This window comes from Taudactylus pleione, unplaced genomic scaffold (assembly GCF_031769625.1).
Source record: "Taudactylus pleione unplaced genomic scaffold, aTauple2 ptg000370l, whole genome shotgun sequence".
NCBI classification, from domain to species: Eukaryota; Metazoa; Chordata; class Amphibia; order Anura; family Myobatrachidae; genus Taudactylus; species Taudactylus pleione.
Window position 1 is genome coordinate 11,193,312 of NW_028284771.1, and position 27,783 is coordinate 11,221,094.

General features: G+C 43.9%; 1 protein-coding gene across 1 annotated transcript in view; it reads right to left on the reverse strand.

Annotated features, from left to right (window-relative positions):
* Window positions 1-27,783, reverse strand: part of ADGRV1 (adhesion G protein-coupled receptor V1) — a 556,691-nt gene that overhangs the window by 224,973 nt on the left and 303,935 nt on the right. The window contains exons 77-80 of the mRNA XM_088444649.1: window positions 23,181-23,352; window positions 18,362-18,604; window positions 9,389-9,796; window positions 8,488-8,672 (exon numbers count right to left, since the gene is read on the reverse strand). Of these exons, the coding sequence (XP_088300775.1) occupies window positions 8,488-8,672; window positions 9,389-9,796; window positions 18,362-18,604; window positions 23,181-23,352 (1,008 nt within the window). The remainder of the gene's footprint in view (window positions 1-8,487; window positions 8,673-9,388; window positions 9,797-18,361; window positions 18,605-23,180; window positions 23,353-27,783) is intronic.

Here is a 27,783-nt window from a genome sequence, read left to right on the forward strand (position 1 = left end):
TGGAAATCCTAAACACTGGAGGATCGTAGCTTCTGGTATGACGCCTTTGGAAATATGTACGCCACACTCTGTGGTAGATCCGAGCAGAGGCTGGTTTAAGCACTCTGAGCATAGTGTTGACTACAGAGCTAGAGAATCCTTTTGACCTCAGGAGGGATGTCTCAAGACCCATGCCATCAAAGACAGACGACCCAGGCCTGAGTAAAGGCAAGGACCTTGAGACAACAGGTCCGGATGTTGAGACAGCAGGAACGGAGTGTCGATGGAAAGACTCCGAAGATTTGAGTACCAGTGATGTCTGGGCAAATCTGGAGTCACCAGCAGGACACCAGCAGTGCCTCCGTCTTGTTTGAACTTCCAAAGAACTCGAGGAAGAAGGGGGACTGGAGGGAATAGGTACGCAAACTGGAAGGTTCACTTTACTGGTGCGTCTACAAAAGTTGCCTCGGCATCTCGTGTTCTGAACCCGTACACTAGCAGTTGGTGATTGTGTTGGGAGGCCATGAGATCCACCTCTGAGAGGCCCCATCTGTTCAGTTGAAACACCTATTGGAGAAGTGACCAATCCCCGGGATGCACGTTGTGACGGTTGAGGAAGTCTGCTTCCCAATTGAGAACACCCAGAATGAACACTGCAGAGATGGCCGGGAGGTGACCCTCGGCCCATGTCAGAATGCGTGACACTTCTGTCATTTCTGCCCGACTTCGAGTGCCTCCTCGGTGGTCGATGTAAGCCACTTTTGTAGCATTGTCGGGCTGAACCTGTACAGGTTTTCTGTGAAGTATGTGCTGGGCCAGGTTGAGGGCCCTGTAGATAGCTCAAAGTTCCAATGTGCTGACTGGCAGGGTTGATTCGACCGATGTCCAACGGTCCTGAAAGGAGCACGGATCGGTCACTGCGCCCCAACCCAGGAGACTGGCGCCCGTTGTTAGGATTACCCAGTCCGGGAATCAAAAGAGGCGACCCTTGGTTAGATGAGATGTCTGTAGCCACCAAGATAGAGACAGACACACCTCTGGAGAGAGCACCATCGTCTGAGCTTTGATCCGATGGTGGGAACCCATTCCACCTGGAGAGGATCAGCCTTTGCAAAGGCCTGGAATGGAACTGGGCATATTCCACCATGTCGAAGGCGGACACCATGGATCCCAGAACCTGCATTGCTGAGTGGATCGACACTCGGCGACTGTGGAGACATCTGCACGCTCGTAGTTGAAGTGTGGAGATCTTGTCTGATGTCAGAAAGATTCTCTGATCCTGAGAATCCAGCAGGGCTCCTAGATGAATAATTCTCTGTGAGGGAGTGTTTCCCATTTTGCACATGAGCCACAGGAAAAGAGTAACATGAGGTCAGTATGAAACCTCTTACCAGGCGATTGCCAGGCTGTAACCATGAGTTCAGCTAGATGATCCGATAGAGGGAATTCTGCAGAAGCTACTTTCTGTCATTTAAACAGAGGGTGCATGGATTTAGGGGCTGGCTCGTCATCTTCTATCAATAAGATGGATCTGACAGCTCGCACCAAGGCAGGAATATTAATTTATGACCGACTCCCATCCTCCTCTGGAGGGGAGTCAGGGATAGAGAGATTAGCATCTGTGCATGGACTGTGACGATAACACGTGTAAAGGATTTACTGGGTAGAGGTTTCCCACTTTGCAACATGGTTTGAAAGGCATTAGATATAGCCATCAGACTCTGTACTGAGTTAGAGAGTACATCTACCCATGGTGGGGGGTACAGGAGGTACCTGTATTGCCTGAACCTGATGTGAAAACCCCAAAGGGGGCATTATGTCCTGCTGTGATAACCCCCTCAGGGGAATTACAGCCGGTTCTGTTGGTGGTCTGAAATAGTGGCCAGTACCTGAGCAAAGGTGCCCAGGTTATATATATAGCCCGTATCAAATCTTCCTCAGTTAAGCCTGCAGCCCATACTGTAACTTGCCTGATAGCAGTATGGGGGCAGATGCCTGTTAATAGTCCTGCCTTTGCGAGACATAGCTGCAGAGTAAATGGCACACAATATGACACTGGGTATAATGCAACCACCGTGTATGTAGGATACTAGTAGGAAGCAATATACTGGTCCTGTCTTATGCCTGGGTAAGCTGCAGGAGCACACAGCCCAAATATGGCACAGTGCAACGAATGTATGTGACAAAACCTCTCAAGTACTTGGTTCTATAAATGTTAGGCACAGGAAAACCCCGGAATACACCTGTATGTTAAGGTAATAGTCTGAGAAAAAACATTGGTCCTGACTGATGCTTGGATAAGCTGCAAGAGCCCACTGCCTAAATATGCGACACACTGTTCCTGGCTGACACTTTGGAAAGCTGCAGGAGCCCTTTGCCTAAATATGGCATGGTGCAGCACACAACAGTATGTGTCAGACCTCACAAATATTATCTTTTATATACGGCCCTACCTGTGTGGAGTTTGTATATTCTCCCTGTGCTTGCGTGGGTTTTCTCCGGGTGCTCCGGTTTCCTCCCACACTCCAAAAATATACTGGTAGGTTAATTGGCTCCCAACAAAATTACCCCTAGTGTGTATGTGTGTGTGGTGGTGGTCTAGTGGAGCGCATGGTATTGTGTGCCTGCTTTCACAGTCAGCACCTCCGGTCTGTCCCCAGAGACTGGAGGTAGGACTGCTAATACGCAGGTCACCGCAAGCGGTGACCCGCTCTTACCTGTCCCCGTACGTCCGGCCGCAGTCCGGGATGTCCCATGGGGCCTGGCTAGCACAGACCCCCGGTCCCTGTCACCCCGCTGGCACTGGCGTCGTGGTGCCAGCGGGGTGACAAAACGGCAGTGCAGACGTCCTATGGGACGTCTGCTGCGCGCTCTGATGGAAGAGAAACTATCCAAATCATAAAAATTAAGTTAGCTTTGGGGCTGCTAAACAGCCCCCCTGTGTTAACAGTGACACGACTCAGGTCGGGCACCGACTATAACTGAGGTGCCTCTGGCTCGGGGGCAGGTTATAGGGAGGATGGACGAATGCATCCCGGGAGCAAAAGCTTTAACTGCGCGGTGCCCGGGATCCAGATCCAACCTACACCCTGTGGAGCCTATGGACCCTGAAGAAGAAAAACGGTTTATTGTGGCTAACTGAATTCCCCTCTGAGCCTTAAAAGATTTATATTTATTAGGGATGGTTTTGTTAACTATGTCTCAATTTTAAATTGAGACAACAAATAACTAATAGTTTAATTTGTGGCATTTCTACACTATGACATTCTTTTGTAGGATTTGTTGGGTGGTGCTGTGATGGCTAATTGCCCTCCATGACATGTTTTCCTCACATGTACAGGTTAATTCATTAAAAAGTATCAATAAGGAACTTTTTATCACTGCTTATTGCAGCAATAGAAAATCTGTTATCAATGGTATTTATCAACAGAATAATCGCTAAGGCAGCCGATCGATACTGAGCTGCCTCTGCAGTACTGCCGGCACGCTACAACAACTTTTGTTGGATCAGTGTTCAAACTTACTGTACGTATCTGAGTGCACAGTAGAACCTGAAGCACATACTTGGGATTAGTTCCGCTAGTACATATAAATACATTAATAACTAAATAAGTGAATATATATAAATAATAAAAAAGTGAAGAAAAAAATTCTTACCAATATTTCTTAAAATAAATAAATACATTTTAATAATTATTTCCCAATAAAAAAAAATCTTAATTCAAATTATAAAGCAATTTTCATATTTTTTTCTGTTATTGCCATCCTGATAGCAGTAACTGAATTGTGGTGAAACATGTTAAGAAATTGCTAAATTACTAATTTCAAGATAAGTTTAGAAAAAATTAAGTTACAAAGCTTAACTCATGTTACGTTACCTGTACCACCCAAGAAGACTGCTATAAATGAGTTTTAAAATGATACGTCTCCTACAGTGTAGATGTAGAATAGATGTAGGATGTTTATTTTGCAGATCACACATTTTATTAATCCAACACTTCATATTATTGTGTAAAAGGTAAATTGATTCCATTCCTGCTTGATTAGTATATATCCTGTTTCGCCTTCCTTTTACACATTGGATTGCATTACCAGTATGTAGAAAACTGTCAACTTGAATGATGAATTAATTCATAACAAGACTGACCAATAAACAGTGCCATTGTCACCATGGTCTAATAACATTTTATATGCTTTTCAAACCAGTGACGTGCGGTTATGTAAATGGCTAGGGAGGCACTGGCTAGTATCAGAGCCAGAATTACAGCTACATATATGAACCCGAGGGTACATGTGGGTATTATACAAAGGTGAAGCAGTATATACTGCTGGAAATTTGGTGTGCAGGGATGTGCAGAAAAGGTAGACAGGGGAGGCAGTGCCTCACCTGCCATACACTTTTTACTCCAGAGTTTTGACTATAACAATGAATAGAATAATACACAGAAGATATTTATAATATTTTCTTTAGATTTTTTTATAGTCAAAACTCTGGCGTATACCTGATTACAAAATTAGATCTTAACATTATCCTATACAGTACAATCCATTCTGTACTTACAACTTAACTGGCTGTATGGAGTGAAGTGTACGAAGCATGAATAAAAAGAAATAGTTTCTGGTTCTACTACTATTACCTATGTTGTTTGACTTTGATAGTCCTCTAATGTGCTAGGATTTTTCGCTTTTTGACCTTATACTGCCCAGCAAGCTCTTTTCTCTTTCCTACTCCATAATAAATATAATATGCATTATTTGTCACGGTGGATTGTTATATTTACTTTCCCGATTTGGGCTCCGTTTGTTATAATTTTATTACTTACAGAGGATATAAAGGAGGACTGCTGCCACCATCATCCAGGGATTTATATTATTATGAATAAGTGTTTGTTGGATGTAGACTATGAATAATACCATATTTAAATTTTCTAAACTTTAGAGCTTTGTTTGGTTTTTCTTAATATCAGAAAATTTTGTTACTTGATTTACTATTAGGGAATTGCTAGTGCGGTACACCTCATTGTGGTAATCTTTGTAACAAAGATGAAATATATGTGATATTGCATGCGTTTGTATGTTTAAAACTAGTTTTCTTTGTCAGAGTCACAATGCTCTCTGTTAAACCAAAATTTGTCAAATACCAGAGACCTAACTTAATTGGTTAAATGTTCTCAAAAGACCTAGGGAAACCATGTGTCAGCATGAAACAAGTTTAAGTATGTTTCTTCCTCGGAACTGTTTAGCAAGTGAAACACAAATGTTCTTTAGTTGGATACTGTGTATCAATGTTCGTGCTTTTGCTAAGTTTTGTTAAATCGATGTCGGTGACTCCTTCAGAGAGTACCTTCCGTATATAACTGGTCCTATTTGGCCTTTGACACACGTTTCTCTAATGTACCTGGCGGCGTCCCGTCGGTAGGTTCTCAGCATATGCCTTCAGTGGCTGGTGATATTCGCTAGTCGTGCTTCCACTTGTATTCAGTGGTCGTGCCTTGACTGCCCGTATAATAGTATTCAGTCTCTGGGGTGATTCTTGTCTGTACATGGTCTTGTGTTCTTACCAGGGGCATCTTCATAATGGGTGCAAGGTGTGTGGTGCACACGGACCCCTGGGTCCAGGGGGGCACACACTGCACCCATAGTTAGTCATACTTACCCCTCCGCAGATTCTGGTTTCCTGCTCTACAGCAGCGCCGGAGCGGCACTGCAGAGCAGCAAAAAATCACAGGGAAAATGGTGACGCCCATTTTACCAGTGACTTGTGCATGCGCAGAAATGATGTCCCTGGGAAAAAGGTGCGGCCCCATTTACCCGGAGCCCCGCGCATGTACAGTAGAGTCTGGCATGAAGCCAGAATCTACTGTGCTGATGGAGAGGAGGGGGCCCAAACGGAGACAGCACACGGGCCACCTCCTCTTTTAAAACACCCCTAGTTCTTACTGACGGTTTATTCCGTCTGTCACTGATCACCAGGTTTCCCCTCTCCAGCTGGATGTATCTCACTGTCCCGTGGTAGTTATGGAATATACCCGTTCCCTGATAGGAGCTTGTTTTTTGGGCTCTGGTGGAACTTCACTTATCGCATACTTTAAGAGTCCAGCCTTCTAGCGATGTTGGGTTGTCTGTGTTACTGGCAGCTGTGAGGTGACAGACGCTGCGGTCGGTGTTGGAGATAAACGGCGTTGCACCATATCTCTTCACAATCAAACTTGTAGTTATAGTCAATGGCATTAAATAGTATGGTGCTCCTCCAAAGCATTCCTGCCTTTGTCAAAGAATTTCTGATCACTCTCTGGACCCCGTTTATTAATGATCACATTTGCAATGCGATCAGGGAATGTCAGTACCACCCATGATCACATCGCAAAATGCAATCATAGCGGCAGAATGTATCAACCGGGCTCCGAGAAAGGGGCCCATTCCTGTGATGTCCCCAGAGAGCTGCTGGCAAGAACCTTCTGCCAGCTAATTATGCTGTAGTAGCCCATAGGCTACAGCGGCTAATGCCATCTTCAGGTAACGTTAGTTGAGCGGGCCAATATCAGGAATGCATCGCATTCCGGATATTGGTAACTTTGGCAGCATCGCATCCCCCATAGAAACTTATGGAGGATGCGGCTGCAGGTGGAAATGGAGGGATCGCAGCAAGTATCAGAGATACTTGTTGCGGTCCCTCCTTAATACAGCTGGTGGATACTTAATATTTTAGGTAAACCCCTGAAAATGGGTGTTTTGGGGGATTTTACCTCAAATATACAATGATAAATGGGCCCCTCTGTGTTCCTTCATAAGAAGAAACACAGAGAGTAATCAGAGCTTCCATGACAAAGGCGGGCACGCCGAAACGTGTTGCAAGAGCACCACACTATTTAATACTATTGACTATAACTACAAGTTTGATTGTGAATAGATACTGTACAACCTGTTTATCTCCAACACCGACCGCAACATCACCCGGGATAGGTCTGTTACCTCAGGCACTTAAAAAATCTACAGCCTGAACACAACCCCCAGATGCTGCAGAAACAGCTGATTAATAACATCCACATGCTACGGAGGCAAAAGCAGTGCCCACCAAACCGATAGCTGTCAACTACAGAAATAACCGGTCAGTACATCCACCCAGCGCGGAGCGCTCTCCGACTAACAACAGCTGCCAGTTATACAGGCAGCCCAACATCGCTAGACAGCCGGACTCCTAAAGTATGCAGTGAAGGTGATGTGAGATGTTCCACCAGAGCCCAAAAAACAAGCTCCTACCCGGGAAAAGAGACATTCCATAACTACCACGGGACAGTGAGATACGTCCAGCTAGAGAGGGGAAACCTGGTGATCAGTGACAGACGGAGTTTACCGTCAGTAAGAAAACAAGACCATGCACAGAGAGGAATCACCCCAGACACCAGAGACTGAATACTATTATACGGGCAGTCAAGGCACGACCACTGAATACAAGTGGAAGCACGACTACCATCAGCAGCCACTGGAGGCATATGCTGAGAACCTACCGGTGGGACACCACCAGGTACATTAGGGAAACATACGTCAAGGGCCAAATAGGACCAGGTATGTACGGAAGGTACTTTCTGAAGGAGTCACCGACATCGATTTAACAAAACTTAGAAACAGCACGAACATTAATCCAGAGTATCCAACTAGAGAACATTTGTGTTTCACTTGCTAAACAGTTCCAAGAAAGAAACATGCTTTAACTTGTTTCATGCTGACACATGGTTTCCCTGGGTCTCTTGAGAACATTTAGCCAATTAAGTTAGGTCTCTGGTATTTGATATTTTTTGGTTTTAAACAAAGAGCATTGTGACTGACAAAGAAAACTATTTTTAAACATACAAACACATGCAATATCACATTTATTTCATCTTTGTTACAAAGGTTACCACAATGAGGTGTAGCGCACTAGCAGTTCCCCAATACTAAATATTTTCCAGGAATAGGGGCAACTCCTGTCTAATAGCCGCTCCCAGAACAAACATTCCACACTCAGAAGCGCAACCACTTCCTTCTATCCACTGGCTTTACTGTGTCATATTTCTGTAAACTCTTTCCACATTCCAAGTTACTAAATTGGATTAATATATAAAGTTCCCTGACAACAGTAACATAGTTTGACATCTGTCTGTGTAACTGTTATAAAATACTTGTATCCGTGTTAATGGGTCCCTGGAGTACAGGGGAGGCACTCTTCTATCATTTTAATTATTTTAATTTTGAACAGCTCATATTTGCATATAACATTTAAATAATATCTGAAACAAGAATTAATTTATTTATATCTATTTATTGATATAGGATATATGGGGTGGGGCTATGGGGGGCTTTGCATATACCGTAGGAAGCTACAAATGACACAGAAATATGACCATGGGGAACATACTGTAAATTGAACGCCAGTCCTGCCCCTTTAAGCTAAGCATGGCATAACTTATACAACTATTGTATGTCAACAGCAATCTAGTTGATAGCAAAGGATTTTCAAGTAATATTTACTTTACACCTGGAGATCCACAGGTCACTCCAGCAAGGAGGGAAAAGGCGTAGACTTCAGCTACTTCAATTAATGGGCTATATCCACGTGTGTCCAAGCGCTCTGGGCTCGCAAGAGTGCAGAGTATGTCATAAAATAGAATGCGGCTCTCTTCACTTAGAATTTCAATTCCACCGTCACTTGTTATCTAAAAGGTGGGGGGAAAGCACAGAATCAAGGATTTATTCTAGTCCTGTACCAATGGCAGCAAAGGTATAGTCAGTATTTTCTGTTCATAGCATTTGTGTCAAACCTTCTTCATCTGCAGATAAGTATCAACTAAGTAATTAGAAAAATCACAGTACGTTAATTCACCTGAAGCTTGGAGAAACTGTGAAGGGTAGATAACACTATTTTCTGCTCTGCCAGGAATGGCAAAGTGACAGTATGTGCTACATACAGGGAATGGATAAAGGAACAGTGTGTGTGCTTATAGACTCCACTGATGTGAATAATGCCATGCCTAAGTATCCCTTCTAAGGAATCGCTCACTAGGGTTTGGGTGTCATTTTGTTATGAGTGTTCAGCTCCAGTACATCTGTATATTTCCTCAGTGGGTGGTGATTCAATGAACAGTAGCAAATCCATGCAGCAGAAAGTTAGACGAAGAGTATTTCAGGTATGCAAGGACTAACAAACAGTGACCTGAATGGAGGGGAATGGAAACAAGTGGGACTGGGAACTTGATGATGGAATTAGCATTGAACATAGTGGATGAGTAATGTACTGTAGGTCATCCAATATGTTTCTATAGTCATATGTATATAAGAAGTACTGTATCAACTACTCAGTGCAAAGCAAAAAGAAAAACTGTATTGGATATTACCACTCGTTTAGGTAGTAAAATGTGCATAGACCCAATACCTTTTCCAGGATGTTTATTGTGGCACCAAGTTGCTCTTGTGAGAATTCAGCACCCGCCTTGTTGTTGAGTGTCTGAAGAACCCTGTTTAAAGTGTCCTCATCATAGGGCTGATGGAGTTGATCAAGTAACCCCCAGGTAGACTGTGATGAAGAGTCAGACAATATGGTGATGTTGGCAGTTCCATACTCTCGATCTACTTTGGCACCTCCTGTGGGATTCACAAGTAAAACCTGAAATCGCTTCGGATACGGATTGAGAGATGCGGTCTCTGGAGTGAGGATGACATCCAGTACAATATTTCTTTGTCCTGACTCAAAGGTGAGTGTCCCCTCCGAGCCTACAAAATCTCGGCCGGAAACAGCTGGAAAAATCACTGTATGTCCAATCACTTCAGACCTTTTCAGTTCCTTAAGAAAACATATCATAATATTATCAAGAAACATATTAAATACAGTTTTATCTCACTATGGGGCCTATTCATGAATTCATCATAACTAAACTTTCTCTGGAGGTAATTAGGTTTAGAACTCACATGGAGTTCTACCTAATTACCAGAGGAATTCATCATTCCTCCTCTCCATAACTAGCTATTTGGAAAAGCTGTCATTTTTGCAATGACAGCTATTCAGGAGATACTTTTCCCTATCTACTCTACCTTACCGCAGCTGGAATCAGTACTGCGCATGTGCTGTTATATCCATAAAAGGAGCACATGTGCAGCACTGCCTACAGCTGCGGTAATTCTGTGTGTGTTCTCCAGGCAGAACACAGTAAAGTTTACAAAAAAACTAGACTTTACTGTGGTCTGCCTAGAGAACATGTGTCAGAACAGCAGACGGAGCCGGAGGAGATACCAGGGAGCGCCGGAGGGAGCCCTGCCCATGCTGACACAGGTGAGTGTCACCTACTATACACCACTTCACAGTGGTGGATAGTAACTCCATCAAATTCTGAAAATACATAATTTCCGGAATTTGATGAATAGCATAATTTCCATATCCCCATACTAATGTACTAATGTATGGGAAGTATGGAAATTAACGGAGGCGGACTTAACCAGGAGATATCAGTGAATACTAAAATAATGGTAATTAAGGAAAATGTCCTTAAAAACGTTATTTTAGTGTTGATGAATAGGCCCCTATAAAACAAATTACTTAACTCTGTACTTTACATGTTGTTACTCCCCAGCTGTTCCACAAACACTGTTATTTAGTAACAGATTTGTGTCCCTGCATGTCCCGGATGATACATCTGGCTGAAATGATTGCTTTTTGCAATGCGATCAGGGGCGTTACTGGCATGCCCTGATCGCATTGCAAAAGCGATCAATGGTAGTTGGGCCCCTAAGTGTCAGATATAAGTGTGCTTACTAAGTGTCAGATATAAGTGTGCTTACTTTAGTGTCAGATATATGTGTGCTTACTAAGTGTCAGATATAAGTGTGCTTACTTTAGTGTCAGATATATGTGTGCTTACTAAGTGTCAGATATAAGTGTGCTTACTTTAGTGTCAGATATATGTGTGCTTACTAAGTGTCAGATATAAGTGTGCTTACTTTAGTGTCAGATATAAGTGTGCTTACTAAGTGTCAGATATATGTGTGCTTACTAAGTGTCAGATATATGTGTGCTTACTTTAGTGTCAGATATATGTGTGCTTACTAAGTGTCAGATATAAGTGTGCTTACTTTAGTGTCAGATATATGTGTGCTTACTAAGTGTCAGATATAAGTGTGCTTACTTTAGTGTCAGATATATGTGTGCTTACTTTAGTGTCAGATATATGTGTGCTTACTAAGTGTCAGATATAAGTGTGCTTACTAAGTGTCAGATATAAGTGTGCTTACTTTAGTGTCAGATATATGTGTGATTACTAAGTGTCAGATATAAGTGTGCTTACTTTAGTGTCAGATATATGTGTGCTTACTAAGTGTCAGATATAAGTGTGCTTACTTTAGTGTCAGATATATATGTGCTTACTTTAGTGTCAGATATATGTGTGCTTACTAAGTGTCAGATATAAGTGTGCTTACTAAGTGTCAGATATAAGTGTGCTTACTTTAGTGTCAGATATATGTGTGCTTACTAAGTGTCAGATATAAGTGTGCTTACTTTAGTGTCAGATATAAGTGTGCTTACTAAGTGTCAGATATATGTGTGCTTACTTTAGTGTCAGATATATGTGTGCTTACTAAGTGTCAGATATAAGTGTGCTTACTTTAGTGTCAGATATATGTGTGCTTACTAAGTGTCAGATATAAGTGTGCTTAGTAAGTGTCAGATATAAGTGTGCTTACTTTAGTGTCAGATATATGTGTGCTTACTAAGTGTCAGATATAAGTGTGCTTACTTCCAGAGCTTTATAAAACCCAAGTGAAGTATATGATATATCTATCCCTATAGCCGCAGGTCAGCAGATACAGAAAAAAATGCACATGGCATTCACATTCATATCAAATGCTTACAAATGGGCAAAAGTACAATTAAAGGATATTTACTAAAGTACAGAGAATAGGGATTCTGGTTCCTTAGACCAGCTGACAAAAGTTGTTTGTGAGTAGGAACAGACTATATGCCAAATCATGAACTAGGGAACAATGTTCCAAATGTGGCTTTGTCACCTCCATTAGCAAATTTAAATAACCCTACCACACAAAATGCAATTGTGTTTCTCACTTTAGTGGCAGCCAAAAAATCTACAAAAAAATGTAACAATGTCTAACAGTGTTGTATGGGCCTGATTCAATGATGGACGCAGCGGTGATATATACGCATCTGGGCGGGAAGGAGGCCTAGGGTTAAGCGGCTGCTTCAAAAACTTCATACTTCTGGATGTACCGGTGTCTCAGATATTTTTAAATATTTTTGAGCGGAATACCTTACCCCATGTATACACTGGCATGCCCCTCTATAGAGTGTGGACAACAATAGGGGCCAGCATTATATCAGTGTGTTCAGCATCTAGCCTCCTCTGGTGCTCATCCCATACTCGTCCAACAACCGTCTCATTGAGCCAACAGTTAATTTTTCATTGTCTAACTGGGACCTTTGTACCAGATTTTACCATCTCCGCTCCTATCATCCATATCTAACCCCCTTATGGATAACCCTGCTTTCCCCCAAGGAACTGGCCATTGCTCATTCTATCTCAGGACCCACGACAAACTTATTTTCCCATTAGATATTGCACTACTAAGCACTTTTCTGGATTTTACCAGTTTACACACCTGTTACTCTCTCCCACATATAGTTCTCTTTTACCAGTTCCTGCAAATTCACCACTTTTATTACTCACTACCAAAACCTTCCAATCCTACACCTTGCTCTCATAGAATCATTATGCTGGCACTCCTAGAACACCAAAGGGCTGATTTCTACTATATATCAGGTACTGTTTTCCTATAACAACCAGAGGCACCTGGAAACTAGAGGTAAGTGAGACTCTGCTCCCAGAGGATTGGTCTAAAATTTGATTAGAGGTGGCTAAGAGCTCCATTTCTGTGCGTATTAAAGGGATTACCTACAAACTCTACTTCCGCTGGTACTTGGTCCCCACTCGACTTCATTCAATTTATCCAGTCACTACTAATCATTGCTGGTGTAATTGTAGTGAACGGGGAACCAAGCTGCACATTAGGTGGTCTTGTCCTTATATCCAGCAATACTGGATGGGAGTTCATGATTTAGTTAGATCAATAACAGGGATTCAGATACCAGATACGCCTTCATATTCTCTGCTATCCCGACCTATTCCCTATCTTCCTTGTGCAACGCAAAAATTCATCAAACATATATTGCATTTGGCTAAGTGTCACATTGCCATACGTTGCAAGTCAGTCCCCCGAGTATATCAGCCACTAACAATACAATCTGGACTACTTACGTATGGAGAGATTTACTTTAATAGTGCATGATACCCCAGTCAATCTTTAAAGCTTGGATGCCCTCGACAGACTATTTTGAGACTGAACCTCCTTTGGCTACTATATAGTACCACTTCTTCATATTACTGAATTACTGAACTCTTTATATTGGCGGTACACACCGGCTGGTAACCACGCCAACCCCCTCTCTTTCTCCTTCCCCCCTCTAGTTTTTCCACACACACACATTTCTTATTCCTATGGATTCTTGTAATTTGGCTTCTGGATTTTGGAACCTCAAGAATGATCATCCACCATTTGTTACATAGTTGTTTTGTGCCATTACAATTGTTTTATCCTTATTTGATCAAATACATGTTTGCCTATACTGATCATATACTGTTATGTCTAGGGATGTGCGCCGACCCCGTGTTTTGGTTTTGGATCTGTATCTCCTTCAAGGTTTTGGATCTGGATTTGGTTTTACAAAACCACCCTTGCGTGTTTTGGTTTTGGATCTGTATTTTTTTTCAAAAACATTTTATATACAGCTAAAACCATATAATTTGTTTTTGTTCCTACAGTAATATTGACCTTAATAACAATAATTTTCAGGCATTTCCAGGCATTTTTAACCACCTCACAGCTCACAATATTGATTTCACTATTTTTCAACAAAATAGGCCAATGGCTGCAGCGAGCTGGCTGGCTAAAGTAAGCGACAGAGCAGTGGCACAAACGCATGGCAGTTTAAAAAAATATAGGATATCTTTGAAAGGTATGCGGTCAGGAAGCCGGCAGCCGGCAGTCAGCATTTCTCCCCAACTATGAAATCCTGGCATGGGACTAATGATAGGTGTCGAAATCTGATGCCTATCATTATCTCCACGCCCAAATCCTGACGCCCGGCATACCGAACAAAGGTAAGCTGGGCGGCGGGTGTGGATATCCACGGGGGGGGGGTTAGATTTAGGGGCTCCCGGGGGGATTTAGGGTTAGCCAAACCCCCCCGGGAGGGTTAGGCTAGGGGAAGGGGGTTTAGGGTTAGGCATCCCTGGGGGGGAGGTTAGGGTTAGGCACCTCCCCTGGGAGGGTTACTTTTAGGGTGCGGGATGGGGGGTTAGGTTTAGGCACCCCTGGGGGGAGGTTAGGGTTAGGCACCCTAAGGGAGGGTTGGGGTAAGGGTAGGGGAGGAGGGGTAGGAATAGCTTTAATATTTACCCTGTCAGGATTTTCATTCTTCTGCCATCCGGCGTCGGTATTACATCCACCGGGCTCATACTGATTCCCTTTGAAACATTGCCACACAGCAGTGGCAGACGGGATGGCAGTTTAATAAACTATAATAATGTCAATCAGCAATGCCCCAAATTGTGCAAAATGTAAAGAAAAGAGGTGCAAGATGGAATTGTCCTTGGGCCCTCCCACATGCTCTTATGTGGAATATTAAAAAGGACATGCACAGTTTAACAAACCAAGGACTTTAGCAACAAGGACTGACATTTTTGTGGCTGAAGTCCTTGGTTTGTTTGGGCCTCCACAAAACACTTTTTAGAATGACTACCTTCAATTATTAAGGAGGAGGTTGATGATGAGGGTGTTGGTGGTGGAGATTGCATGTGCTGGTCCAAACTACTAGTAGCTGATACTGGACTGCTTGTTATTAATTTACTACTTATTATAGTTTTGTTAAACAAATTGCATGATCTCGCTGCAAATTACGTAACAGGGAAGAGGTGCCTAGATGGTAATGTCCCTTCCTCTGCTAACTCTGGCTTTACAAATGGAACAGATGCCTTCACAACTGTTGTCAGAATTTAGATTAAAATAATTCCACACCCAAGACGTGGCTTTTCTGGCTTTCTTTCATCACGAGCAAGAACTGCTGCCACTGGTGGCTGATTTACGCAAACAACATCCTCATCATCAACATCCTCATTAGCGTCAGATAGGACACAAATTGTCCCCTCATCCTCCTTTTGCACTTCCTCCTCACTATCATCCTGATTTTCTATTATTTCACCATCTAACACTAGCACAGCCGTCATGGTATCAGTGATCCGCTATGCAACTGGGTGACAGCTATGTTATACTTACTTCCTCTATCAATGAATTGTTTAATAGTAAATTATTTTTTTTAATTACTACTAGTAGTAGTCTTCATGGTCCCTTTCTGGGATGGAGATCCACCACCAGCAGCAGCAGCAGCAGCAACAGGTGTAGCACTCAAGGATCCTTCTGAGGAATCACGGATAGGAGAGGAGTCAGTCATTCTTATGAAATTGGATGCAGCAGCACTACTTGTGATCATGATTGAGGATGTTGATGATGTAGGTGTTGGTGGTGGAGATTGCCTGCACTTGGATCTAACAGAGAGAAGGGAGCAGCTAGGTGACACTGGACTGATTGTTACGTTTTTAGCCAAAGTTTCTGACTTTTGCAAACACTTTGGAATTTGATGAATGTGCTGTAAGTGACGTAACAGGGAGGAGGTTCCTAGAAGGTTAAGGTCCTTACCTCTACTTACTCTTGCCTGGCAAACGTTACAAATGGCTTGACAACTGTTGTCCGGATTTGGGTGAAAATAATTCCACAAATGAGAAGTGGATTTTTTTGTCTTTTGCCCCGGCATGACAATGGGCTTTTTCATACCATGGGCAACAACTGTTGTCTGATTTACACAAACAACATCTTCAACATCAACATCCTCATCATCCTTGTTAGCGCCAACTACAGAAATATCCTCCTCATCCTCCTTGTGCAATTCCACAGAAGCATCCTCGCTTTCTATGTCAGCATGTTGACTTGTGTTGCTCATCCCCACATTTGCAGAGGGCACACAAATGGTGGAAGGAGGATCCTCTTCAAGTACAGTATTAGAAAGGTCAGGCTCATACATGGCAACCATGGACACACTTGAACTCTCCTCGGGGATCTGTGACTCTTCTGAGCACACAGTTGGTTCATGTACCTTAGCGATTTTTATTTTTTTGACACATCTACAGGGAGAAGGGCTTACATCATCATAAGATGCAGAACCACCAGTCGTAAATAAAGGCCAAGGCCTTATCCTTTCCTTGCCATTTCGTGTAGTAAATGGCATATTGCCATTTTTTTATTTCTCTGCAGCTAACTTAGATTTAATTATTTTTTTTAACACAGTAAAACATTGCTTATTTGATTTTAAATGCCCTGACTTAAGCCCTTGAGTATCGGCCTTCGTAGATGACGTTGACGGCCTTGCATCGTCATCATGACTGCTGGAAGCTGCTAGACTGGTATGTGGTTCCTGCTCTCCTCTCATTTGATCGTCCTCCATATCAACAAACCTACACTGTGGTCTCACCAGCAATGTCACCAAAAAATATATTTTTTAACACTGGGGAAGAGCACCCCTGAACAAGGCAGCAGCCCCTTGATGAACAACACAGACAGTACCCCTTCTTTATGGACAACAAAGCAACCCTGCCGAGTGCGGACAGATCACCTGCAGAGTCACAAATACATGGACGATAAACTGCGATCTGGCCGGCAGTGTCACCAAACAATAATAGCGCACCTAAGTTGCTAACGCATACACAAAAAATATATATCTCTTTTTTTATTGTTTGTGGATTGATAATATTCATTTTATTTCACTTTTATATTTTTAACACTGGGGAAAAGCACCCCTGAACGAGGCAACAGACCCTCGATGAACAAAACGGACAGCACCCCTTCTTTATGGACAACAAAGCAACCCTGCCGAGTGCGGACAGACCACCTGCAGAGTCACAAATACATGGACGATAAACTGCGGCAGTGTCACAGAACAATAATAGCACAGTTTAGTTTCGAACGCACACACACAAAAACTAAAAAAAAGCACTTTTATATTTTTTACACTGGGGAAGAGCACCCCTGAACGAGGCAGCAGTCCTTTGATGAACAACACAAACAGCACCTCTTTTTTATGGACAACAAAGGATCCTTGCCGACAGAACACCTGCAGAGTCACAAATATGTGGATGATAAACTGCAACAGTGTCACTGAACAATAATAGCTGCGCAGCTAAATTACACTGGGGAAGAGCACCCCTAATTGACAGAGCACCCCTCCTGGACAACACAGCACCCCTTATGGACTGCAGCCCTAGCCTGATGGACAGGACAACAACACAGCAGCAGCCACAGTTAATTCACAGGACAAGTGACACAGCAGCTGCAGCACCCACTGAAGGAAGCCCCCCTTTATATACTGCAGCCTAAGCCCCTTTATGGACAACACAGCAGCAGCCTTCAGGCCAATACCCCGACTGGATACACACACTGAGTGACTGACAGTGACTACACGTCTGCTAGCTTCTCTCTCCACAGCCGGAGTGAAAATGGCGCCGATCGCGTGGGAACTTCATATAATCCAAAACCCGCGAGAATCCGACAGCGTGAGGATGACATTTTGCCTCGTTTTGAGATCCGAGTCACGCAGGAAAACCCGAGCTGGTCTTGGATCCGCAAGATTGCAATGTTCGGGTGGGTCCGGTTCTCTGAGAACTGGACCCGCTCATCTCTAGTTATGTCACCTACAATTTCCTGATAAACCTTTAATAATTAGATATGACCTAAATATCAAGGCTGAGTGAGTGTCATATAAAGAATGTAAAGACACATTAAAATGTTGCACCAACAATGAGTTGCATTATAATGACAAGTAATAAAATAAAATCACGTTACAGGATAATGGTGGGCATACATTATACAATCATCTGTATGATCTGCCAGATATCAGCCACATAATTGTACAGTGTATTTGCATGCTCAATCAGTTTATCGGTCTGTTGCTCATGCCGAATCACCCTGCATGTCCGATAGATCCGATAACTGATCGGATACATCTGACTGTATAAGCGCTGCAATGGGCAGCCATCCGATATTTCCACTGTTCCCTCGTAGGGGAGGTACAGATAAATGTTTCCTCCACACAGGAGGAACCCAGATTGTGTATGGCCATGATATCTGGCTGCCAGATAAAATGTCTTTGGCATTGTATTGACAGTGTATGCCCAGCATTAGAAATGGGATCCAACTGTAAAAATATTACAGAGTCTTGAGAGCTGTCCCAACTTACCAATATCAGATATCCAACAGAAACGGATTGGGATGTGTTAGGCTGCCTGGATATTTGCAGGCTGATTATAGTTGACTTTTTGTGAGCAACGGCCACTCGGGATCCCACAGCGAAAAAAACCAGGCCACGAGGGGAGTCACTTTCAAGAATCAATATTTTGGCAAATCGAGTGCTGTCATTTATCAATGCACCAGCACTTACATCGTACAGCTCAATGAAGAAGTATGTTTCAATTTCAGGCACCTGTGACAGCAAACATATGTTGGTTATTTAAAATACAACCACTTACACTTAATCACAGTACTGATGTAGAGTTGGAAGAAAATCAGAAGTGCATTGCTCTAAAGACGCATGCATGGAACAATGCGTATATTCAGACATGTATCTGTATCTATCTGTAGACTATGCGCCTGGTTTGCTTCTAGCCATTGCCATCAGCATGCAGCTGCCCTATCCCAGGTGCAAAATATAAACCTGCTAAAAGACGTATTTTTCTTCCATCCATGTCTGCATAGCCCACATTTGCGTTGAGAGACCCTCACTGAATTTTGCACTTGTATTTGCATGCACTTATATACAGAGCATGTGCAGTGTAAATTCATGCAGGATACAGGCATCTGTTCATTTCTGCATCAGCCCCAGTGCAGCTAACAGGCTGAGCCAATATTCATGAGAATTGAGAAAAATTCTAAAAAAAAAAAAAAAAACATTTAAAAACCTTTAGAGACTATGGGAGACTTCAATTAGATGCGATAAAGCGAAAAACATAACATTGGAGAAGTTTTTCTCACTATCCAATTATGAAATACATGAAAATGCATTTGCATGAAAACTGTTCATGGAGTAACCTGCGAAAAGTACAGGTGAATTCGGGGAAATCTGTTTAAGATAGGTAACTGACACTCAATCAATTTAGAAGTGTATTAGTGGCCCTAATAAAATTATTTGGGGTTCTTAAATTGTATCAGTTGGCTGTTATATGCATATTTGTGGAGAGTGGAGAAATGATAAAAAGCTATTTTTTGGGGAGAAAATAATTGGTGCAGTTAAATTGGGCATACATTAAATTGGGTGCCAGTATATTTCTGAGCCCAAAACGTGCACTTTTAAAAAATATTACAAATACACCAGATGCAGCCACCTGTAATGTTTAAATCACACGTCCCACCCATACAGCCCCCCAAAATATCTGACCCAGTACTTTAAACCCTGTTTACACTACTTTTAGTTTTTTCACCACAAAATTGAAATGTAATTATTGGCAAAATTAAGCGAATTAAAAATTTATTTTTGCCTAATTGTCATTAGATGCGCTGTCCGTTCTTAACCAAGTCCCCACATTTTTAAGCAAAAATAAAGATTTTGCACAACTTTTCACCTGCTCTGAGATGGTGAAAGAGTTTGTCTATGAAGAATTTGCATGTGTGAAAACTTCGATAATAGGACTGCACGATACGCATTTTTGTGCATTTTTTATTTTTCCATTTTTTGAAAAGGGTAAACTCAGCTAGTTAATACATTTCTCCAATATCACTAAAACAACAGAAGGTTTAGGGGCATATTTCTCAAAGAATATTTGCAGGATATTCCCCAAAACCAAATATTAAGTACTACCCAGACGTATGTACAGTACATGGGACTACAACAGATATGGGAGATATCTGCTGCGATCCCCCATTTATCGCAAAAGCAGCCACTAGAGGTTTCTATAGGGAGTTTGGCCCCGTTAGCGAACGCCGTTGTAGCCTACAGAACTCAAAGTTTATTGGGAGAGGTATCCATAGGAACCAGGAAGTAAAGTCATTGCATTAGGGCTCTCTTTGCTTTTACACATAGGATGGATGTACTCAGGGGTTAAAGTGGGCCAGGACGAGGCGGAACTGCGTTCCGTCACTTCTATTTGGAGACGGGACCACCTCCTCCGACACACCTTAGCTCGGAGCTGCAGGGAGGCTCCATTTACCGTGCGCCTGCTGAGATTTTGGGCTTGATTCAGCAAGGAACGTACAGGAGAGAACGCACGCACTTGGGCAATGTTTTTTCTCTGCGCATGCATCGCATTGCACGTGCACAAGCTTTCCAGTGCGATTGAATTATGGTACAAAAACTACACGCAGTGTGTATTCAGACTCTTACGAAACTGATTGACAGGAAGTGCCGTTTGTGGGTGGTGACGGGGGGTGGTCAGGCGAACGCAGGCATTATAACGCCGTTATAGGGGCGTGCATAATTAAGGCAGTGCGGCGTAAGCTGTATATAGGAAGCGGCCAAATTCCTGTGGCAGATCAGGTCAACCACTATTATGCTAATGGATGCGATGGTCCTTGATGTTACCGATGTTTACATTATCTTGCGTGCTGATCAGGCTGTGAGTAAAGGGAGATGGGCGGCTTAGTATGGGGCTGGGTGTCTGCATCTTGTGCTGCCGTCTCCGTGTATATGCATTGATTAGCATATTTTCGCAGCAGACATGTGCATGCGTTTGCATCCGTGCGTTCCTTGCTGAATCAGGCCCTTTGTTACCAGCAGGCACTCGGCTCCCTCCCTGCAGCACCTGAGCTCCGGGTCCCGCAGTGCACTATGGGAGAGACTATGGAAGAGACGTCATGACGTCTCTCCCATAGTTCCCTTTTTTGGAGTGCGCTGTCCCTTTTCTTAAAAACGCAGAGATGGGGGTGAGTTCTACCACTTCTCTAGGACCACTTTAAGCACTGGACGGCTCTGCCCTGCCTCTGGATTTGTTTTTAATAGAGCCTGGTGAACCTTAGTTTCTTTCTGCTGTGAAAACAAAGCGGTGATAAGAAATGATAATTATCGGTTATAAAAACCGGATATATAATAAATATGCCCCTTAGGGAGATTTTCATCTACACTATGTAGGGATTGTGTCCAAAGAAAGGAGAATTGAGCTCTGATTAGTGCTATGATTTTTGGGGGCATTTCACATGCTGACCAGAACAATCTCTACTGCAAAGAGGAGGCCATACTAGAAGTAAAATGGCCACCACCATTTTCCCAGTGATGTTTGCAGCACTCTGTAGACTACGGACAGGTAAGTATAAGACTATATGCGTGCAGGGTGTGCGATGTGGACCCCTTGGACCCAGTGCCCCACACACTCTGTACCCATGATAGATGCACCCCTGGCTGACTACCTGTCACTCACTTACTCTGCAATGGATTCCTCTGTAAGTCCATAGTCACAATGAGATTTGTGAGCACGCAAAGTGTGGCTTATACGCATGTGCACTGACAAACAATCACTCAATCTGCGTGCATAATCGCCTGAATCAGGCCTAATATATGTAATTACCCTTTTGCAACTGAAATATGAAAATTCTGTCAATGTCCCAATATTTATGCACCTGACTGTATTTCTGTAGAACCCCTACGACACATGCGTCACACAGAGTGCAGGCACCAAAGCAGGGTTGCCTACCTTTAATATTCTCTTCCCGGGAGAAGCCCGGGTAAGAGAAGCAGCAGGGGGCCGACGGGGGCGGGGCTTGACGATTCGCGTCATTAAGCCCCGCCCCCTCGTGGTAAAATTGCAGCGATTTGGCACAATTTACATAGGGGGCGGGCCAAATGCTGTGATGCATGCAGAATCACAGCTTAAGCCCCGCCCCCTTCACGGAGACCCGCGATTGCCGCGGGTATTCTCCTAATTCTGCCCACTTCACTAGGAAGTGGGCAGAATGCGGGAGAAATGCCTACCCTTCCGGGGGTGCGGGGGGTTACCCAAAAAATCGGGAGCCTCCCGCGAAAACCGGGAGGGTAGGCATGTATGCACCAAAGTGGGTCAGACGGTATCAGAAATGAAAAAAATGGGCGTTTGTTAGTGGTGACTGAAAGGTGGCTAGTAGTGTACGTAAATATAGTCCAGATAGCGGGCGTGTTATGGGAGTGTCACGGGCATGTCAGTGCAAGCGGCTGCATTCCCAGATGTGCAACTGCAGGTAGGCCAAGGTCAGACGGAAAAACTGCACCTGCCACAGGGCTGGTGCAAGTTTTGTTGGTGCGACATATGGTAACGTATGAGGAGGCACCAATCAGTATTACTACATTCACGGACACTAAAGTGGGCATCAAAGTTTGGCACATTCGGCCAAACGGATGTACACCAGGGAAGGAGTTTGTAACAGCATGTGCATATACTTATTATTTATTTATTATCAGTTATTTATATAGTGCACACATATTCCGCAGCACTTTACAGAGACTATTTGGCCATTCACATCTGTCCCTGCCCCAGTGGGGTTTACAATCTATATTCCCTATCACATGCTCACACACATACACACTAGGGTTAATTTGTGTTGGGAGCCAATTAACCTACCAATATATTTTTGGAGTGTGGGAGGAAACCGGAGTACCCGGAGGAAACCCACGCAAGCACAGGGAGAATATACATTCTCCGCACAGGTAGGGCCGTGGTGGGAATCGAACCCACGACCTCAGTGCTGTGAGGCAGTAACGCTAACCATTACACCGTCTGTGCTGTACTTGCAGACATGACCGTCAATTGATACTGCTGTGTGCGCTTTTGTGTGTGACTCAGAATCTCATCCTTTGTCTGTTATTATCCTGTCTCATTTTATTACAGTTTTGTTCTCAATTGTAAAGTGCAACGGAATTTGCTAGCGATACAGTATATAATTAAATAACAATATTGTATGTTTCCAATATTATACAATCCATCGCATAAGTCCACAAATAACGATTGAAAAAATTCCCTAATATTAGTAACACTGCCAGGAACACAAGCGGAACATTTGCTCCCAAAAAATGACCCTTTTAACAGTTTCTCAGAACTGACCTTGTCATCTTTAATCTCCACAGTAATTAGGCATTCTGTTTGGCCAGCAGTGCAGATAGTATATCCTGATACCGCCTGCAGTTCATTAACCAAGCTTATTTCATCCCTGTGAAGTTCAACTAAAGTTTTATTAAAGGTTGCACGCCAGTAGATCTTCACATCTTCAAACGCCCTAAAGTAAAGAAATAAAAATATAACCAACTGAATTGGGAAGAGACAATTTTGTGTACCTTGTCCTTGTGTAACAGAAACAAAAAAAGTATAAGAAAAAAAAGTTAATAAAACTGTAAAATCAATAAAAATAAAACAGCAATTTTTGGCTTTTGATACTGTAGATCTATATACCGGCTCGATGGTATTTTATCTGGATGTTGATGTGACTCACACACACAAAATACTTTTTAAGTAAATTAATTATATTAACTGAAGGATATGAATGTAAATTATGAGTATCGCATGACGGAAAATTCCACTCAAAAAGTAAATATTTAATTTTGGGTGGAATTAGGTGGGATGCCAAACAAGAAATTCTCACCAAAGTTGCACTCCACTAATCATCCAATGCAGATGAATGTGAAGCTCTAGGTCTAAATTCCCTACCACACATACTCCCACACATATTAGGGTCATAGGAGCCAACGCTGTGGGTGCTACAGATATGTCCACAAACATCTATCCTCTGTGCGCTACAAGTCACGTTACACATAGCGTGAGTGCTGTGCGGCTCGGTAGCACCAAGCGACTTTTCATGCGACTTTTACCTTAATTTGCATAGCGATGAGAATAGGACACACAAGCATATTCTGTGTGTGACTGTGCTTATATCTGCATGTGAAATACTACGTTACAGTGTCAGCGGCTGTGACACTGTAGCGTTTTGCACGCAGATACAGCCGCAGTCGCACACAGTATATAGGCATGCCACATATTTTAATCAGCAGAAGCTGCTTGTGCGCTCTATTGGCATCGCTTTGCAAATTTGATGCATTTTAAGGAAAACACTCTCGGCGCTACCAAGACGCGCCACGGCATGGTCCGACTAGAAGGGCTGTTTAACACGCAAGAAGGCTATATGTATGTGGACATATCTTAATGTGCATACTTTCCAGCTCCAGGAGAGGGCAGTCTGGTTGGCACAGTGGGGAGCGTGAGAGCAGCATAGTTGGGCGGAGCAAGGGGTGTGGCTCTGCAATCACATCATTGTGGCCCTGCCCCATTTTTTAAAGTGCAGAAATCACAGACATTGTAAAGGAGGGGGCCCTGGACCGCCCACTTTTGGTCGGTATATGGACAGCTACAGGGGGGACGGAGGACAGCCACGGGGGGTGCGGCTGGGTCGGCTCCAGGAGACTTGCCCACTTTGGATGTGCTGCTAACAGTCATGTCTATGCATAGATTAAGCCCCTTGGTGGATGTAATGTGAGTACCCCCAATCATTTTAAAAGGTGGCTCCTATGCCTAAGGTTAATTTTTATCAGAGGCCATTTAACCTACCAGTATGTATAGCACTGTAATAAAGGCATACTTACCTACTCTGGAGAGAAGATGCTGCTGACCACTTCGGGAGTGGGGCCTGATTCTTTGCATTATTGGGCCCTGTCTTGTCATAGCAAAATGCAGTGAATTATGCGTGTGCGGGGTTAGCATAATTTTAGCCCCACCAGAGGGCCAACGATTCCCACTATTATCTCACCATCCTGCCCACTTCACTAGGAAGTGAGCAGCATGCGGGAGAACTACTAACTCTTCCAGGAGTGCGGGGGACTACCTGAAAAATCGTGAGTCTCCCGCACCTTCCAGGACAGTAGGGAAGTGTGAATAAAGGCCATATGAAGGACCACAGGAGCTTTGAATTGAAAAGGATCAAGGGTCTATTAAGAGAAGTGGAGAAGTTGTGACCAGTGCTTTGTGGGCGTGGCCAGTGCCATGTGGGTGTGTGCATAACACTGTTAATCATGAATTCTAGAAGAGGGGCGGGACCAAGTTGACACAAAATGAGTGAAGTGTGGGAGGTCATCTACTCTTCTGGCATCTACTCTTCTGGCATCCACTACTATAAGGGGCATTACTACTGTGGGACTCCCTGAACATTTGTGAATCATCTGGATGTTCTCGGACTATTAATAAGTACAGTGTACAACAATGGCGGTTCTAGGGGTGGGCTAACAGAGCTGTCGACCGGAGCGCTGGCCCCTAGAGGGCGCCACTGAGTCCCCAGAAGGTAAAATAAAATAAAAAATCCCATAAGAAAAAAAACAAAACAGCGCCAGTCCCCCCCGCAGGGAGGCTCCATTTGCCGGGCGCCCGCTGATATTTGTTATCAGCGGGCACCCGGCTCCCTCCCTGAAGCAGCAGCCGAAAGCTATGGGAGGGACGTCATGACGTCTCTCCCATAGATCCGTGGAGCCGCTCCAGCAGAGAGCACTATGGGAGGGACGTCATGATGTCTATCCCATAGATCCGTGGAGCCAGAGCTCACTACTGAGCTCCGGCTCCAGCAGAGAGTACTATGGGAGGGACATCATGATGTCTCTCCCATAGATCCGTGGAGCCAGAGCTCACTACTGAGCTCCGGCTCCAGCAGAGAGCACTATGGGAGGGATGTCATGACGTCTCTCCCATAGATCCGTGGTGGAGCCGCGGTCAGACAGGAAGGCAGCGGACGCAGGAGAGGGGCCTAAGGTAAGTATTGTGTTTTGTATTTTAATTGTATGTTTATATTTTTTTAGAAGGGAGGCATGGGGGCATGGCTATAGGGGGCATTACTTCTGGGGGCATGGCTATAGGGGGGCATTACTACTGGGGGCATGGCTATAGGGGGGCATTACTATGGGGGCATGGCTACAGGGGGCATTACTACTGGGGGCATGGCTATAGGGGGGCATTACTACGGGGGGCATGGCTATGGGAGATTACTATAGGGGGCATTACTCTGGGGGCATGGCATTAGGGGGGCATTACTACTGGGGGCATGGCTATAGGGGGGCATTACTACTGGAGGCACTACTATAGGGGGCATTACTAATGGGGGCATTACAACTGTGAGCACTACTATAAGGGGCATTACTACTGTGAGCACTACTATAAGGGGCATTACCACTGCAGGCACTACTAATCAGGGCACTGCATGGGGGACACCACTACCGTGGCCATTAATTTGGGCATTGTGTAAAAGGGGTACCACTGTGTGTCATAACATGAATAAGGGACTATTGTGTGGCGTAATTTAAATTGGGGATACTGTATTATAAAGGAAATTTCTGTGTGTGGCACAATGTATTATACAGGTTCTTACTGCATATGGCATAATGTGTTATACAGGGCATTACTGCATGTGGCATAATGTGTTATATAGGGCAGTACTGTGTGTGGCATAATGTGTTATAAAGAGCATTACTGCGTGTGGCATAATGTGTTATACAGGGAATTACTGCGTGTGGCATAATGTGTTATAAAGGGCATTATTTCCACATGGCAATTATTCGCCACGAGGGGAGAGCTTGGGGGAAGCCCAGCACCTTCGTAAGTGCTGGGCACGCCCAACAGTGTGATGAATTGGGGGTGTTCCGCAAGGACACACCCCCTTTCCAGAAGCGCGTGCGCTTTCAGCGTGCGCAGGGGAACGCCATCTGAAAAAAGTTTTATTGTATTTTTTTTGGGTGGGGGGGGTGAAACTGGGAACTTTCGCCCTGAGCTCCACAATGTCTAGAACTGGCCCTGTGTACACCCAGGGGCGTAGGGAGGGTGGTTCCACTGGAGCGTGATCTCCAGGTGCCTTACTTACCAGAGGGCGCCCTGCAGTCACACTCCGGAGCAGCTGTCAAGTAGCTGACAGACTGTGCCGCCCACCGCAGCAGCAACAGCAGCTCCTGTCCTGCCGTCCTGCTCTAGTGAGAGACTCCTGGTCACTAGAGGAGCTTGTGCTGAGCCCTGATTGGTGGAGCTCAGGACATGTTCATCTAACCCCAGCAGGGTGCGGGGTTATAGCGGCAATAGCGGCATGTCGAGGAAGAAGCTGCAGGCTCCACATTAAGGTAAGAGAGGATATACCCCAGTAGTTATGTCTATCACCCTCCCTGCCTGTATGTACAGTATGTGTGTATGTGTTACTCTTCCTGCCTGTATGTATGCATGTATGTATTATGTGTGTATGTGTGTGTGTCCCGTCCTGCCTGTATGTATGTGTGACCCTTCCTGCCTTTATGTATGTACTGTATGTGTATGTATGTCTGACCCTTCCTGCCTTTATGTATGTACTGTATGTGTATGTATGTCTGACCCTTCCTGCCTTTATGTATGTACTGTATGTGTATGTATGTCTGACCCTTCCTGCCTGTATGTGTGTGTGTATATGTATGTATTATGTATGTGACCCTGCCTGTATGTGTGTGCCTGTGTATGTATGAATGTGTGATCCTGCCTGCATGTGTATGTGACCATTCCTGTATGTGTATATGTTTGTATGTATGTGTGACCCTGCCATGTATGTATGTGTATATATGTAGCGGTTATATTATATAGAACAAAGTTTTTGGGGGGGGGGGGTTTTTGGGGGGGGGGCGGTAGCACACTCGTGCTCCAGGCACCCTGGCCACATGCTACA